The sequence below is a fragment of the Bactrocera latifrons genome, unplaced genomic scaffold (assembly GCF_001853355.1).
Source record: "Bactrocera latifrons isolate USDA-ARS-PBARC rearing strain unplaced genomic scaffold, ASM185335v1 scaffold_810, whole genome shotgun sequence".
Lineage (NCBI taxonomy): Eukaryota > Metazoa > Arthropoda > Insecta > Diptera > Tephritidae > Bactrocera > Bactrocera latifrons.
Genome location: NW_017537502.1, coordinates 27030 through 42317, shown reverse-complemented (window position 1 = coordinate 42317; position 15288 = coordinate 27030). Strand labels below are relative to the sequence as shown.

At 35.6% G+C, this 15288-nt stretch overlaps 1 protein-coding gene across 7 annotated transcripts in view; it reads left to right on the top strand.

The window, feature by feature from the left end:
- Positions 1-15288, top strand: part of LOC108976940 (protein anoxia up-regulated-like) — a 75648-nt gene that overhangs the window by 35490 nt on the left and 24870 nt on the right. For 5 of the 7 annotated variants that reach the window (XM_018946393.1, XM_018946387.1, XM_018946386.1 and 2 more), the window contains exon 2: positions 8604-8630. The exons of the other annotated variants lie outside the window; for them this stretch is intronic. In XM_018946393.1, coding sequence (XP_018801938.1) covers positions 8604-8630 — 27 coding nt within the window. The remainder of the gene's footprint in view (positions 1-8603; positions 8631-15288) is intronic. 7 annotated transcript variants of the gene reach the window in all.

Below are 15288 nucleotides of genomic sequence, written 5' to 3'. Positions count from 1 at the left end.
GACCGTTCATAAGATGCAAGGTTGTACAGTAGATCATGCAGTAATTTATCTGGGCTCTCGACTGTTTGCTGCTGGACAAGCTTATGTAGCACTTAGTCGTTGTAGWTBTTTGGACGGAATTCGAATTGAAGAACTAGACTGTTCAAAGTTGACAGGTAAAACCCCATGTAAGAGAGAAGCTTTAGAAGAAATGCTTTGTGACATATTTTTCATATATCGAGCATTCCACGCTATTTTCACAAWAATCCAAGAAWTTTTCCTTCATTATTATTGTTAGTTTATACAAAGAATTATTTTTCACTTTTTAGTTGGATATGCTTTAAAAGCGTGTTTTTTAGTTTTTTTAAACTATATTTATTACACATAGGAATATGATCTCATCAAAAAGTGGGCGTATTTAGCTATTATTTTATTGCGCTTTCAGTAGTTTTACTGTACAGTACTGCTATATGGGGAGTGAGCGAGGTTATTTTCCGATTTAATAGATTTTCACATTGTCGGTAGGGGTTCTCATAGTATTGTACTCTGAAACAACCATTTGGAAGGGTATAAAACATTGCAAAATGCCCCATTCAGACAAGGTGTTAAAGAGTAGATTTCGTTATGACAGAAAACAGTTTCGATGGTCAAATTAAGCCCGGATTATTTCACCCGGGAGGAGTTACGCACATTGTTCAATTTTAACCTCATTTCAACTCTTCTTTTTATCCTGGTTTTATTTATAAATAACTATATATCTATCATACATATATGACGATTTGTTTTGTAGATGATAAACAATAAGGAAACGGGTGTAACCGAACATTTTATATTCTTGCAATTAGGAAAATGACAGGGAAATACTCACATGATGTAATGTTGAATAGCTCATATATTTCTTATAAATTTTCACGTATGAATTATGTGTGCACTAGGGAGCTTTTACTCAAAATCTCTTCAAAAGGATCTGTAAAAATTATTTAAAAAATTAGGAAATTAAATTGAAAATAACATTTTTCACACAATTTATTCTTAAAACGATTTTATTTTTTGGCGGGTTTTTTTCTAATCTTTGTGAAGAAAATGCATAACTTTTGCATTATTTGAAATAACACACATTACTTTCTCCATTATACATTTTTTTTTAAATATTTATTGCCTATAAAACAGATCCTAATATGTATAACCGTAGTATTGACGCGATTGGGGCACGCTGTCATCACAAAATTAAACTAAATAGAGATTATGTAAAAAGGGTGTAAATAATAATATTGTAGATGGGTTGTAGTCTTTGTGCGACCATCTATATAAACTAAACAAGGTTTGATCAAATGAAAGAGAATTAACTGACTTGCTGACATGGTCTTGCCATGTTCAAAAAACTATAGGTAATTTAGGAAAATTATTAGGAGTCCAGCGATATCTCATGCGTCTCTTTGGTGACGGTATGGATAAGTTAAAATCGGTTTCTGCCAGGTTTAAATGACTCCAGTGAACTTAAAATTAGATTGTCAAAAAAGTCCTGGTGTATTTTCGCTAGTTGGCGCTAAGAGCGCGTAGTTCCAGTTTTATCGCATCGTCGCATCGGGTCATGCTATATCCTTTTGGAAAGCTCATTTCACGCGCTAACACGTGTTTGATTTATTGTCGTTTCTTTTAAGTCGTTCGTAAGTTATAGCGTCGCAAACATGGATCAAAATGAAGAGAAAATATGGCATATTTTACAGTACTACTACGATAAAGGCAAAAATGCGTCTCAAGCCGCCACTAAAACTTGTGCAGTTTATAGACCCGATACAGTTTCCATTTCCACCGCACAACGATGGTTTCAACGTTTTCGTTCTGGTGTAGAGGTGGTCGAAGATGTGCCACGCTCCGGAAGGGCCTGTCGTCGAAAATTGCGATAAAATCGCTGAATCGTAGAAAGAGACCGGCATAGTAGCAGCCGTAGCATCGGTCAAGAGCTGGGCATGAGTCATCAAAAAAATTTTATGARCAATTGAAAATTCAATAAAAATACCGCAAAAATACCACAATACTTTTTTGACAACCAATATAATAAACATTTTACTATTGACATCGTCATTGTTCTGCCACCTATAGTTGAGCCTAACGTCCGGAAGTGAATAGGCTTTAATCGATCGACCGAAATCGTTGTGGTTTCGTCTTTGACATTTGGAAGAAATATTTCTCAGGCCTTGAAATAAGGTCCATCATACGGTGAAGCGAATGTGTGGTGTGGAGCGTCGCAACGAACAAAAAAATATGAACATGTCGCTTGTTCCTTAAAAATGAATGTTTTTTTCTGACCATATCGGACGGTGGGTCAAAATTCTGCGAAATAGTTTCTCAAGCGGTCTGTCATATTGGATGACGGACAACCGGATCGTGGCGAAGGAGCAAGGAGTCCTCCATAAACGAGATCGTAGCCTTCAAGAAATTGTGAGAACATTCCACCATTTCATTCGACTGCGGAGGATAAGTGGTGATATGTGTCTGTTTACTGCCGAGGAGACGAGCGAAGGCATTAAAAAGTTGAGCCGCTCAAATATCAAGCGAAGATGGCAGCGGTGTTCCATATCATCCGATAAGGAGATTAGGATGCTGTCCATACATGGAAATTGGAAGWCGTGTAGTCCCCATGTCACTTCGTTGATAAATAATGAACGGATATTCGAGATACCGAATGGTGATATAATTGCACTTTTTTGACACCTTCTTTAGTGACAGATATGGGAAAAAAAAATTAGCCTATACAACAAAGTGTTTTTATATAATGCGGTCATAAAGCCGATTTGGATGTATGACATTCAACTGTGGGGTACGACCTGTGTAACTAATATTGATATAATACAAAGGTTTCGACCAAAAATGCTTAGAACAATCACGTGTTCACATGTGTAAAGAAAATATCCATAAAGACCTTGGTATTCTTATGATAAAGAAATAAGTAGAAGGTAGCAGAATTAAATATATATCTAAACTCCGAGATCACCCAAATCCTTTGGCTTTCGTCAACTCCAAACGCAGGATTTCTAATTTTCCGTCTGCTATGAAATATAAGTCTAGTATGTCCAGTGACAATCACACCATTCCTAATATGTTCGCTGAATTCTTTAGGTCCAACTACTTTCAAAAATCTCCAAAAAATGTTCCGAATTAGCACAAGTTATGTCCGATTTCTTTCATTAATGCACCTACCATTTCCGAAGCAGACGTCTTTTATCAGTTAAATATATTAGAACAATCATACAATTACGGCCCAGATATGATTCCCTCGTGCTTTCTTAAGAAATGTGCCAAATATATATATCAACCCCTAACAAAACTATTTAATTCATCTCTTATGCAAGGCTTATTTCCATCCATATGGAAAAAGTCATTTATAATTCCTTTGCGTAAGAGTGGATTTAGGTCATCCATTGAAAACTATAGGGGAATAGCAAAGTTGTCTGCAATACCTAAACTTTTGAAGCAATTATAACAGACGACATAACCTTCCGGATCTCTCCACTAATTTCTTGTTCTCAGCACGGTTTTCGCAAAGGGAAATCCACAATAACTAATTTGCTTGAATTTGTATCACATGTATCAACGGGYTTTAGGGAGAATAAGAATACTGATGTTATATACACAGATTTCAGTAAAGCTTTTGATAAAGTAAACCACTCAATTCTTTTGAATAAACTTGATCTTCAATATTTCTAAAATGGGTTGCTTCTTATCTTAGTAATAGAATTCAACAAGTCATATCTAACGATACTCTTTCCGACATAATCAATGTTCCTTCAGGTGTTCCTCAAGGTAGCCTTCTTGGTCCAATTCTGTTCTTGTTATTTATTAATGACATATCATCTGTTGTTAAGTTTTCAAACGTYTTATTATATGCTGACGATGTAAAACTTTTTAAATCATTCACCTCAAATAGAGAAAGATGTCAGACTTAAATAACCTAGTTTCTCGGTGTGATAGAAATGACTTGCCATTGAATCTTAAAAAATGTAAAACGATGTGCTTTTCACGTAGATTTGTAGACCATACTTCATACGTAATACAAAACTTACGGTTGGATCAAGTATGCAGTTTTGTTGACTCGGGAGTAACTATGGAAAACAAACTCAATTTTAATCTTCACACATCTTCCATAGTTTTTAAAGCTAAAGGTGCTCTAAGATTTGTTAAACGTTGGTCTAAAGAATTTAGAGATCCGCTTACCACGAAAATTCTTTTTACATCTTTGGTGAGGCCTATATTAGAGTATGCTTCCGTGGAATGAACCCTTGTTATCTAGTTCATTCTGAGAAACGTTCAAAAACGATTTTTACTTTTTGCCTTAAATCATTTGAGATCAATGGTTGAAGGTATTGTTTTGCCGGTTAAGTTTGTCGGAAAGAAATCTTATATGTGGTGTTGCGTCTTATGTTTTGTTGTCTGGCAGATTGCAGAGAGCTTTAGCGTATCTGGCCATATAGGGGCGATGAACAGTACTTCAATTTCTGTATATTGGTTACTGATAACTAACATGCAACTTTTATCGTACGTTCGTATTAATCGTATACCCATTTGCTGCTGTGAGATTGTAGTTGACTCGTTTTCGTTATGTAATTTCGCAACTGAAGAGCGGATACCGTAAATTGGTAAATACGTTGTTTTTGGTAAACACTTTAGAACGGCGTTGGACTGTCAGCCACTTGCCTGTCCCCGCTATCTGGCATAGCGGTTGTACAGAAAATTTATTAAACTCCAATTGTCTTCCAATCAACAATCAAAGTATGCACAAACTCATTTTAGTCGAAGTAATTATAATAAGACTTTTTAATTTAAATTTAGCGCGAATAAACATTCGTCAAATTTTTTTCTGGGTTGGAAATTATTCAACAAAAAATTTCCATAGAATCTTGTGTGCCGAATCAAATTTCTGCTGCGGAAACGTTAAATATCTAGGAAAAGGCCGTGATAATTGTTTACCCCGAGCAAGGGTTTTTGACTTTAATAAAAATTATTCAAAGACGGCCGTGAAGGCGTTGACGTCCATAAGGGAATTGGTGCCTGAGGATGGACGATAAACAGTCAGAGACCTTACTGGCATCGTCGGAATATCGGAAGGATCAGTGATTTCAACGTGAAGCACGATTGGTTCTAATTTCACGAATTTTTTTCGAAAATCAGCGTCGCGTTAACGTCCTTAAAACAATATTTTCCGACTACCAGGATATCATGAAGCATATAAACTGGCAATGAGTCCTGAATCTACGCTTACGATCCGGATCCCAGACGATCAACCGGCCGAATATAGTAGCAAAGATGAGCAGAAGCCGCAAAAAACACGTCAAAGCAGGTGCATCACTGTGTGCCGCACTCCGAATACTTTTGGACTGTAAGTTATTCGTAAAAGGAGAACGGAATTATGGGTCGACAACTCTTGGTTTTTGCACCATGTCGCATACTGCATTGATTTTTCGTGAGTTTTTAACCAATATCGTATTCTATTGACTTAACTCCGTGTTACTTTTGGCTATTTAGCAAACTCAAACAACAGTTCGGTGGAAACCGTTGGAAAAAACGTTTGCACAAGTGTTATATGGCCAAGGGGGATTGCTTTGAGGGATATTGATATGAATTTCAAAATAATATTAACATATCGCAGATCAAGAGAGTTTTAAAAGTGATATGTAGTATCTTATAATAGTATCGCGAGATCTCGAACCTAAGTGTTCGCTGTATTGCCATGTTGTATAATACTTGTAGTATGTTGTGGTTCAATTCATAGTTTTCACTATTTAAAACTTTGCCAAGTAAATTATTCAAATAGGATTCGTAGTTTTGTCGACAATCGAGATACACCGTCACCCGTAAATTATTTTTCAATTCCTTTCTGTTGTTTTATGTTCCTTTTTTTAATATTTTTTTTTTATCACTATAAGACTTGTAAATATGTGCACTCCTATATCCTTGCAGGGCGAATGCTCACAAAAGTGCATAGAATTCGTAAGTAACTGCACATCCGATACAAGGAAAACTTTATTTCTCTTGATACTTACATTAAATCCTTAGTTTCCGGATACTATAAAATTTCATAGAAAAAGTCGCAGATTATCTTAATAGATAAACCTGGGAAATAGTTAATACAGCGGTTTTTTTACAGACCAAATTATTACTATCAAAGATGTCTCCTTTCCTCCACAAAAATAATACAATAAAACGACAGATACGGCGTCGAGACAGGAGTGTTTTCGTCCATTCGGGCAACATAGCTGCTGCCTTTTAATTCGCTGAACTATGTCAATGTCAATAGTTCATCATTCCCTCGATTGTGATATTCGCCGTGGTCAACGAGCAAAATACCATAAATTTTTCGCAGAACTTTTCTCTCAAAAACTCGTAACGTCGACTCATCAAATGTTCTCAGCGGTATACTATTGTAGAATATGATGCCTTGTCTTTTTAGTTCTGCAGTTCTAATTATTTTCTCCAAAAGTAGGTTGCAGAAGTCACACGAAGGGGAGTCGCCTTGTCTGAAACCTCGTTTGGCATGGAGTGGCTCGGAGAGGTCCTTCGCGATCGTGACGGAGCTTTTGGTGCTGCTCAAWGTCCTATTACATAGCCGTAATAGGTTTGGTGCATGGTAAATATCAGGTTGGTTGTGGATTTTCCTGGTCTTAAGGCACACTGATAAGGTCCAATCAGTCTGTGTACGGAATCCCACGGCAATTGGCGCAGATTTTGGGGCCCTTTTTGTGGATTGGCCAGACCACACGTAAATTCCAATCGTTGGCATGCTTCCGTCTGACCATATTCTACAAAGAGGCTGATGCATGCTCCTTATCAGTTCTTCGCTGCCGTGTTTGCATAGCTCGGCCGCAATACATCGGCCCCCGCCGCTTTCCTGTTCTTCAGACGCGTAATTGCTATTCGAACTTTTTCATGCACGGGCAATGAAACGTCTCCTCTATCGTCATCGATTTGGGGATCGGATTCGCCTTCACCTTGCRTTAAGCTTTCACTGTCATTTAGCAGGCTGGAGAAGTGTTCCTTTTATAATTTTAGTAAGGTCTGGTCATCCACCACTAGATTACCTTTGGGGGTTTTGCAAGGGTATGCTCCCGTCTTGAAACCTTCTGTTAGTCGCCACATATTTTCGTAGCATTTTTCGGGCAATACCCATGTCGGCCAGCTTGTCAAGCTCTTTCTAATCACGCCTTCGGCCTCTTTCTTTTTAATTTGCAAATGCGTCTAGTTTCTCTTTTCAGCTCTTGGTATTTCCCCCATCCCGCAAATATTGTGGGCGATTGTGACGTTCCGAGGTAGGCAGTCTGCTTTCTCTCTGCAGCGACACGGCAGTCCTCATCGTACCAGTTAGTTTTTGCATTTACCAAAAACCAATGCAGCTGATCGTAAGGAGCTTGAAACGAAGTCCCACAGTTCCCTTATACCGAGTTGTGGTCTCAGAGAGTACAAGTCGGGTAGATAATCGTTCGACTGTCTGTTGTGATTGCAGCTTCTAGTCAACGAACCTACCATGTGTTTTTTGAAATGCGTTTTTTGCTGCACAGAGGCAAGTGCAAATTCTGGAGGCAACAAGATAGTGGCTCGAATCGATGTTAGTAAAAGAAACTGGAGACGTGTCTTCCATCTATCACAACATGATCGATCTTAATGGCTTTTCGATCCGGAGAAAGCCAGGTAGCTTGATATATGTATGTTCTTATGCTGGAATCTAGTACGACAGATAACCATATTTCGGGCCCCGGCGAAGTCGATCAGCCTCAAACCGTTGGGGGATGTTTCGTCGTGGAGACTGAATTTACCGACTGTTGTGCCAAAGATACCGAACGCAAATTAGTGATATGTTGAAGAACTACGCTTTGTTGCGGATTTGGCTATAAATATTTGCGATTAATGGGATGGTACGGTTTCTTAACTAAAAGATTTATTATATTATTAATATACGAAACTTGTTGTATAAACACAAATTTTAAAATAATAATATTGCCGAGATAGTTTACTTTTTCATTCCAAGGGGTATTAACATTGCTTAGTGCGACACAATTCTGGGGCAAATAGTAGCTTTGCGTTTACTGCTAAAATATTAATTAATTGTTTTTGGATAAATGAATCCCTCGTTTCCAACACTATATGGTAAGACACAACGTGATTGGTAGCAGTGGAAATATACGACTGCAACGACATCTATTATGAGCTATACATTAAACTTTTTAAAAAGTTTTAAACTGCAGATGCCCCGTTAAGCTTGATGTTCTGTACCAATTTAAAGTTTTTGCCTTAATCTATAGCTTATTCATAACACTGTATAACCATTTGCAATATCTTCAGGGAGCCAAGAAACAAATGCACTAAGTTTCATCAAGATATCTTAATTTGAACTCATTTAATAACTTACTTAGACGGTTGGATATACAGTTACTTGTAAGTGGATCCGACTCGTCATCGGTTTCCTTTATATTATATGTATAATACATATTTTTCTTGATTAGTTTTAGGTGTTGCAATATGTTCTATATTATTTCAACTAATCTAATTAGCTAAATATAGAATACTTCCAATTCACATACAAAATTCAATAAAAATTCTCAAATAAATTTAATTTTTATTTTATATTTCAGTATCCGGTTGAACATAAGGTTTCACGTGTAAGTACTCTTATCCAATTACAAACAGGTTACAAGAAAGTTTATAATATTATGTTTTTATTGTAAATCAAAGATTTTTTTTAAATTTCATTAGATTTCGATATTACAAAATTAAAAGCCTAATTTTTTAGTTATCTGCAATAGATATGAATGTTAAAAATATTTTAAACTTGTATGGAATATTTCCATAGCTGCCGATTCAATATGTTTACTCGGGGAAAGTAGGTAATAATTACTTAACAAAAATCGATCAACGTTGGTATTCTTCTATTACAATCTTCATAAAACCATTTTATTCGTATGAACAGCTATAACTCTATAACTACTTATATTTGTAATTGATCTACGAATGATAATTTTCGAAATCAGAGCCTTGTTATATACCACCACCTTATAATTGTGCCAAGGGATTTTTTTTCCTTTATTTAAAAACAATATTTTCTATTGAAACAATAAAAGCTGTAATAAAATCTCTTTTTCTTAAACTAAACTTAATAATCAAATTTTATGATATGTGTTATTTTCTTAAATTCTTATTAGATCATGAAACGTTGTTCTTTTTAGTCTGCGCCTGCTATTTCCAGTCTTTCCTAGTTGCCGGGCTTCATGATTTTGTAACCTTTTTTGCATTTTTCGATGACGCTCCGCGAATGACTTCCCGAGCCATTTTTATATGAAGATCAGGATATAGATCCGAATTACGTATGTATCACGTTGTATTTTCACTTTCTCGCAGAACTTTATTTTGGAATCCTTACACCGCTTCGATGTATAACGGTGCAGCGCATCCTCATAGTTGAATTCCGTATGCCCAAATAGGTTTAAACGTTTGATTGTAGACTATGATTTTATGTGAAGTTGTTAAGGGTGATTTCTTGCCGATTAACCAATTTATTTTGTTGTATTTTAGTTTTAGTTCTGAAACTTTTTTTGTATATGCTCCTTCCAATTCAACTTTACATCCAGCGTCATACCAAGATATTTCACCGAGGTGGAGTACGGGATTACTTAATTCTCAATATGTAAGGGGATATTCGTACCACTTTTGTTAGTGGAGTTTATATGGGTAGACAACTCGTTTCAAGTAATTTGCTATTTCTGTCTCCAATCTACAATTTTATTTAGTGAATTTTTACGGTTCGTGATGATGCAGGTATCATCTGCAAATGTGACGATTGCGCAGTTTGGCGACGTAAGCATGTCGCTACATAGTAAACAAAATATATAAGATTAGTCCCAGGACACTTCCCAGGGTAATACCGGTTTTTATTGGCTGTAAGGTTCTATATTATTGTCCCTGTCCTGAAGTAGCGGTTGCTCAGGTAAGAGCCAATTAGATCGGTTAGATACTATGGTAAGTAAAGTCTTAATTTATGAAGTTTTAATGATATTTTCCACTTCTATATTTGTTGCTGATTGGATTTTGCGATTCTTTCAGCTACGTTAAAGTATCATGGAACGAAAAAGTTTCTCTGACACTCTTTCACTTTTTCTTCGCAGCTTTTGGCCCTGGATCCGTTTGGCTTTCTAAGAAGTGCATTCGACAATATTGGTTTCCTAATACTTGTAATTTCTTTCCAAAGGAAATAATCTGTATTTTTGTTTGGTGTTTTTTTCTCAATATAATTGAGGAAACCGCCGAATGTGTAATTTTTACGTAGTTATCTCTATTTCTTTATAAAATCTAATTTATTGGATGGATAATTAGTATAATATTTTTTTTGTTTAGGAGCAGGAGTACTTTTCCAAGCCGATTTTTAAATAGTTTTCGTAAAGGAATGAACTTCATCTTCTAAAATATCTTGAGTTGTCATATTTACTTTAGTATCAACATTTCTGTCAAGCATAACTTTGAAATACTCCGAATCCATAATCCCTATGTCTATTAATTAAGGTGGTATGTCGATATCTTTTAGATTACCATATAGGATTAAATGTACCAGCTAATGGTCCGAATTTAAGTCCAAAACCATTTTCCATTGTAATGAAGGTCTTAGATATTTGTCGAGGATGTATCGGGTCAGCTAATTTGTTTTTTGTTGGAAGGCCAGTAAGTCGGCTTGCCAATAGATGAAGTCGCATTCAGTAGTCATAACAGCTTTGAAAAGCTTTTGTTAAAATCACTACCCATGGTGTTTTAGTATAAWTTCTGTAGAGAAGTCCATTTTGATATTTTGTCTAGGTGGACTATATATTATGGTAATACTTATTTATACGAAAGTAGAATCAACCGACATGATCGTGGTTTGGAATTCTGGGACATTTGTATTAATTTGTTCGTAGTGGGGAATATTATCTCTGATAATGGGATGGTTCGACCAATAAGTGTTGTAGTTTTCGCCAAGTGATGAGAATGGAAGACAGGTCTCAACCTCGTTTAACCATTATATATATTATAAAAAGTATAATTGATATTCCTGATTATCCTAATGAAATTAAGTTGGTGAGTGACGTATAATGTTTGAATGAATTTATTTTAATACCTAGAAAGAACGCAATCAGTTTTTATCACAAAGCGAAATAAGTATTTCACACGTTGTTAATTCTGACATAAGCGGTTGTAATTACTATATTGTCACCAAATTATCAGACTTGATGGGTGCGGCTTAAATATATATATGGAGTTAATTTGTTTTATGACAAAATGAAATGCATACATATGTATTTCACACGTTGTTAACTCAGATATGTTGCATTTGTAATTACAATATTATTACCAATATCTTAGCCCGTCTTTAGTTGTTGTATATTTTATTTGTGAAATTATCTCTTTCGTATTGGGAAAACTATTTCTTAGACAAAGCAGGCTTTTGCTGTATAGCAACTTTCAATAATTTCTTCTTATTCTTTACGGGCGTAGACCCGCCTACGCGGTTATAGCCTAGTCGACAATATCGCGCAACGGATAGATGATCTTCCTCTTCCTCTGCTTCCGCGGAGGGTATTGCGTCGAATACTTCCGCGCTGGAGCGTTTCCAACCCTACGGACGACACGACCAAACCAGCTTGGACGCTGTCTTTTAATTCGCTGAACTATGTCAATGTAGACGTATATCTCAAACTGCTCATCGTTCCAACGAATACGATATTCGTCGTTGCCAATGCGCAAAGGAAAACCGTTACGTCCACTCTTCAAATGTGGTCGTCTTATGATTGCCACATAGCAGGACGTGAATAATAAGTAACTTATTGAGTTTGGTTTTTGTTAGTTGAGAAAGGACTCTATCAACTGCCTACTCAGTCCGAAGTAGCATCTGCTGTCAAAGTTATTTATTATGCTTCGGATTTCGAGGCTGACATTGTCTTTGCTGTTAATATTGGTTATAAATAGCGGACGGAGCCAATTCCTCTTACCCACGTTCTTTGCATTTTAAGTATTTGAACCATGGGAAATACTTTAAGGTGTTGGCAAAATTGAAAGTTAAACAAAATACCCTTCTGAAATGAAACATTCAATGTAATAACTTAAGTTTGATCGTTCAGTTTGTATGACAGCAATAGCCATAGTCACTCGATGTGAACAATTTCTTCGGAGATTGCACCATTACATTAAAAAATAATGTTGAATTCATGGATTATATCTTATCAAATTAAAAAGTTTACCGTACAAGCACTTGCTCCAATAGCTCAGTTTGTATATGCTATAGGAGTCCGATACCAACCAATACCAATGAAATCAATTTGGATGTAAAAATTTACTAGATTTGGGCTTCGCCAATTTGGCTGCCATATTGCCTTGTGATGCTTCGGCTATTTAGACAATTGTTGTTTTTGTAGAACAATGCTTAAATTTTTTGTTGGGGACATATTCACATGTGTACGCATTTGTATGTTTGTATTATTTGCATTATTTGTTCTGAAGTGTATATAAATATATGTACATACGAGTATCAGTATACATATATGAATGTATGAACATGCAGTGATAAAATCATGATTTGAATTTCTGAACGCGCACATGCATATACATACATATGTACGTGCATATGCAGAGACATAAGATTAATATGATACATACATATGTATACATACATACATATATTGTTGTGATAAATTCAATTTATATTATATTAAGAAACATAATACAAAAAAAATTATTATTAATCAAATGGTAAAATTAAATAAAATATTCAAGTCCTAATTGACTGTAAATGGTACTATGCATGCATTCATATAAAATTATACTCATATCCGTATCATAATTAATTTTACATGCCAATATGGAAATGCCGACGGCAAAATACAAAAATTGAAGCATGAAAATATCACAATGCTATTGTTGGGAGTATCATAAGGAGCAAGCATAAGTACATATTACGTTGTCAAAAAAGTATCGCGGTATTTTATTGAATTTCAAATGATCATAAATTTTGTTTGATGACTCATGCCCAGCTCTTGACTGATGCTACTATGCCAGTCTCTTTCGCCCAATTCAGCGATTTGGTCGCAATTTTCGACGACAGGCCTTCCGAAAGAAGAACGAAAACGTTGAAACCATCGTTGTGCGCAGTCCCGCATTTTCTCTATATTTTCCTCCATGTTTGCGATGCAATAACTCACGAAGGACTTAAATGAAACGACAAGCAATCAAACACGTGAAATGAGCTTTCCAAAAAGGTATAGCATGACCCGATGCGACGAATAAAACTAGAACTACACGCTCTCAGCGCCAACTAGCGAAAATAAAGCAAGACTTTTTTGACAAGCTAATATATTTATTTCTCTTCACTTTCTCTGTTTGAATATTTCAGAGAACTGTAAACAATGTTAACATTATGAGGCGAATTCCTTACTACAATTTTAGCAAATGCGGCGAATTCCTTACCTTAAATGTTCGATATCGAACCTGCACCTTCTCCATGTTTTAAGTTCTCTGGTCTAACCAGAATATGAAGACAAATAAATATACGTATTTGCGGCATATGATGACATGGCATATATACCCAAGCAGAAAATATGAAGAGATATAAAAACGTACATATATTCCCATGATTAGACTCCCAACGAATGTAAAGAATTTCGTTTTGCTTGTTTAAATTTTTGCTTTCAAACAAGCAATGGTTGCAATGGTTGTATGTGCAATGTGTGCATATAAATACATACACACCTGCTCAAAATAATAGTTACACGATAAAACTTAGTACTTTCAACAGTTTAAAAAACTTTTTATGGACTGTATTCGACAAGTTATGCTGTAAGTTTAATTAAAATAATATGGCATCGCCCTTTCTAAGAGAATGAAGCAAATGATCCCCCGAATTAATGCGTGTGTCAGTTTTGCGTGAATTCTCAGAAAAAAAATTGCTCAATATAATAGTTACACATAAGTGAACTTAGCGTTTTGTGAAAACAAAATTAATTTTATCCAGTTTTTCAAGTTTTTTTTATCTGAATTGGTAAGTTTTCTTTCATTAAAGCTCAAAATGCTGCAAATAAATTAAATTAGTTTTTAATCAGATGGGTCGGAAGTCACATTGCACTGTTGAAGAAGACCGGCTGGTTTCAAACCTCAGAAAGTAAAGAGAATCGCTTCGGGGAATTGGGAAATTAATGGAAAGGCTTCATAATTTTGTTAAAAATGCTTTAGAGCAAAAATTAAGTAGGGAGACTCGTGGAAAGCCACAAAAAAACCAGTACAGTTCTTGATCGCCACATTGTAAAAAGGACCCATTCAAGTCGTCGAAGGTGATAGCAGCAGAAATTGGAAATGTAATAAGTTCCCAAACAGTTCGCACGCGTTTGCAAAAGGCCAAGCTACCAGGACGTATAAGCAGGAAAGTTCCATTAATGCGATCCAAAAATTTAGATATGAGGTTAAATTTTGCAAGAAGTCATTTAGATTGGTCAGGACCTGAGAGAACAAAAAAGTGGAGAAACATCTTATGGAGCGATGAAACGAACGTAAATTTGGTTGGAAACGATTGTGATAGAAATGAGCGTCGTCCAAAAGGAAAGGGGGGGGGGGGAAAGCATGGAGGTGGAAACGTCATGGTGTGGGGATGTTTTTCTTGGTATGGAGTAGGTCCTATATACCGGACAACTAACAAAATGAAAGCGTCGGAGTACAAGGAAATGCTTGAAAATGTCATAATACCCTATGCTAAAGAAAACTTACCGTTACGTTGGGTAAATCAGCAAGATAATGACCCAAAACATACCTTCAAACTGGTTAAAAAATATTTTGAAGATAGTAATGTTAACGTCTTGAAGAGGCCAAGTCAATCTCCGGATTTAAATCCAATAGAAAAAACTAAACATAAACCTATGGGGAGAACTAAAAAAAATTTGGCGAGTCAATCTTTCTCTAACAAAGACCAGTTATGTACACACATGCCAGTACACACAAAAAACTTGGCATGAGATACGTAGAGAAACCGGTCAGACTTTAATCAGTAGTATGCCCAAACGAATAAATAAAGTARTCCAGAATAATGGGAGATATACTGGCTATTAACTGAGTAATGTTAAATATACAACAAAACTGTTTTATCATAATTTGTTTTTCCAAAATAATTGTCTTACTAAAAGTGTACCCATTTTTTGGGCAAGTTTATTTTAGCTATGAAATGTTTTTGGGTCAACATTTGTTTGTAATGCTTTTTTTTAATGAAGTTTATTTAAATAAGCTTGTAAATATTTGAAAAATATAAGTACGTTT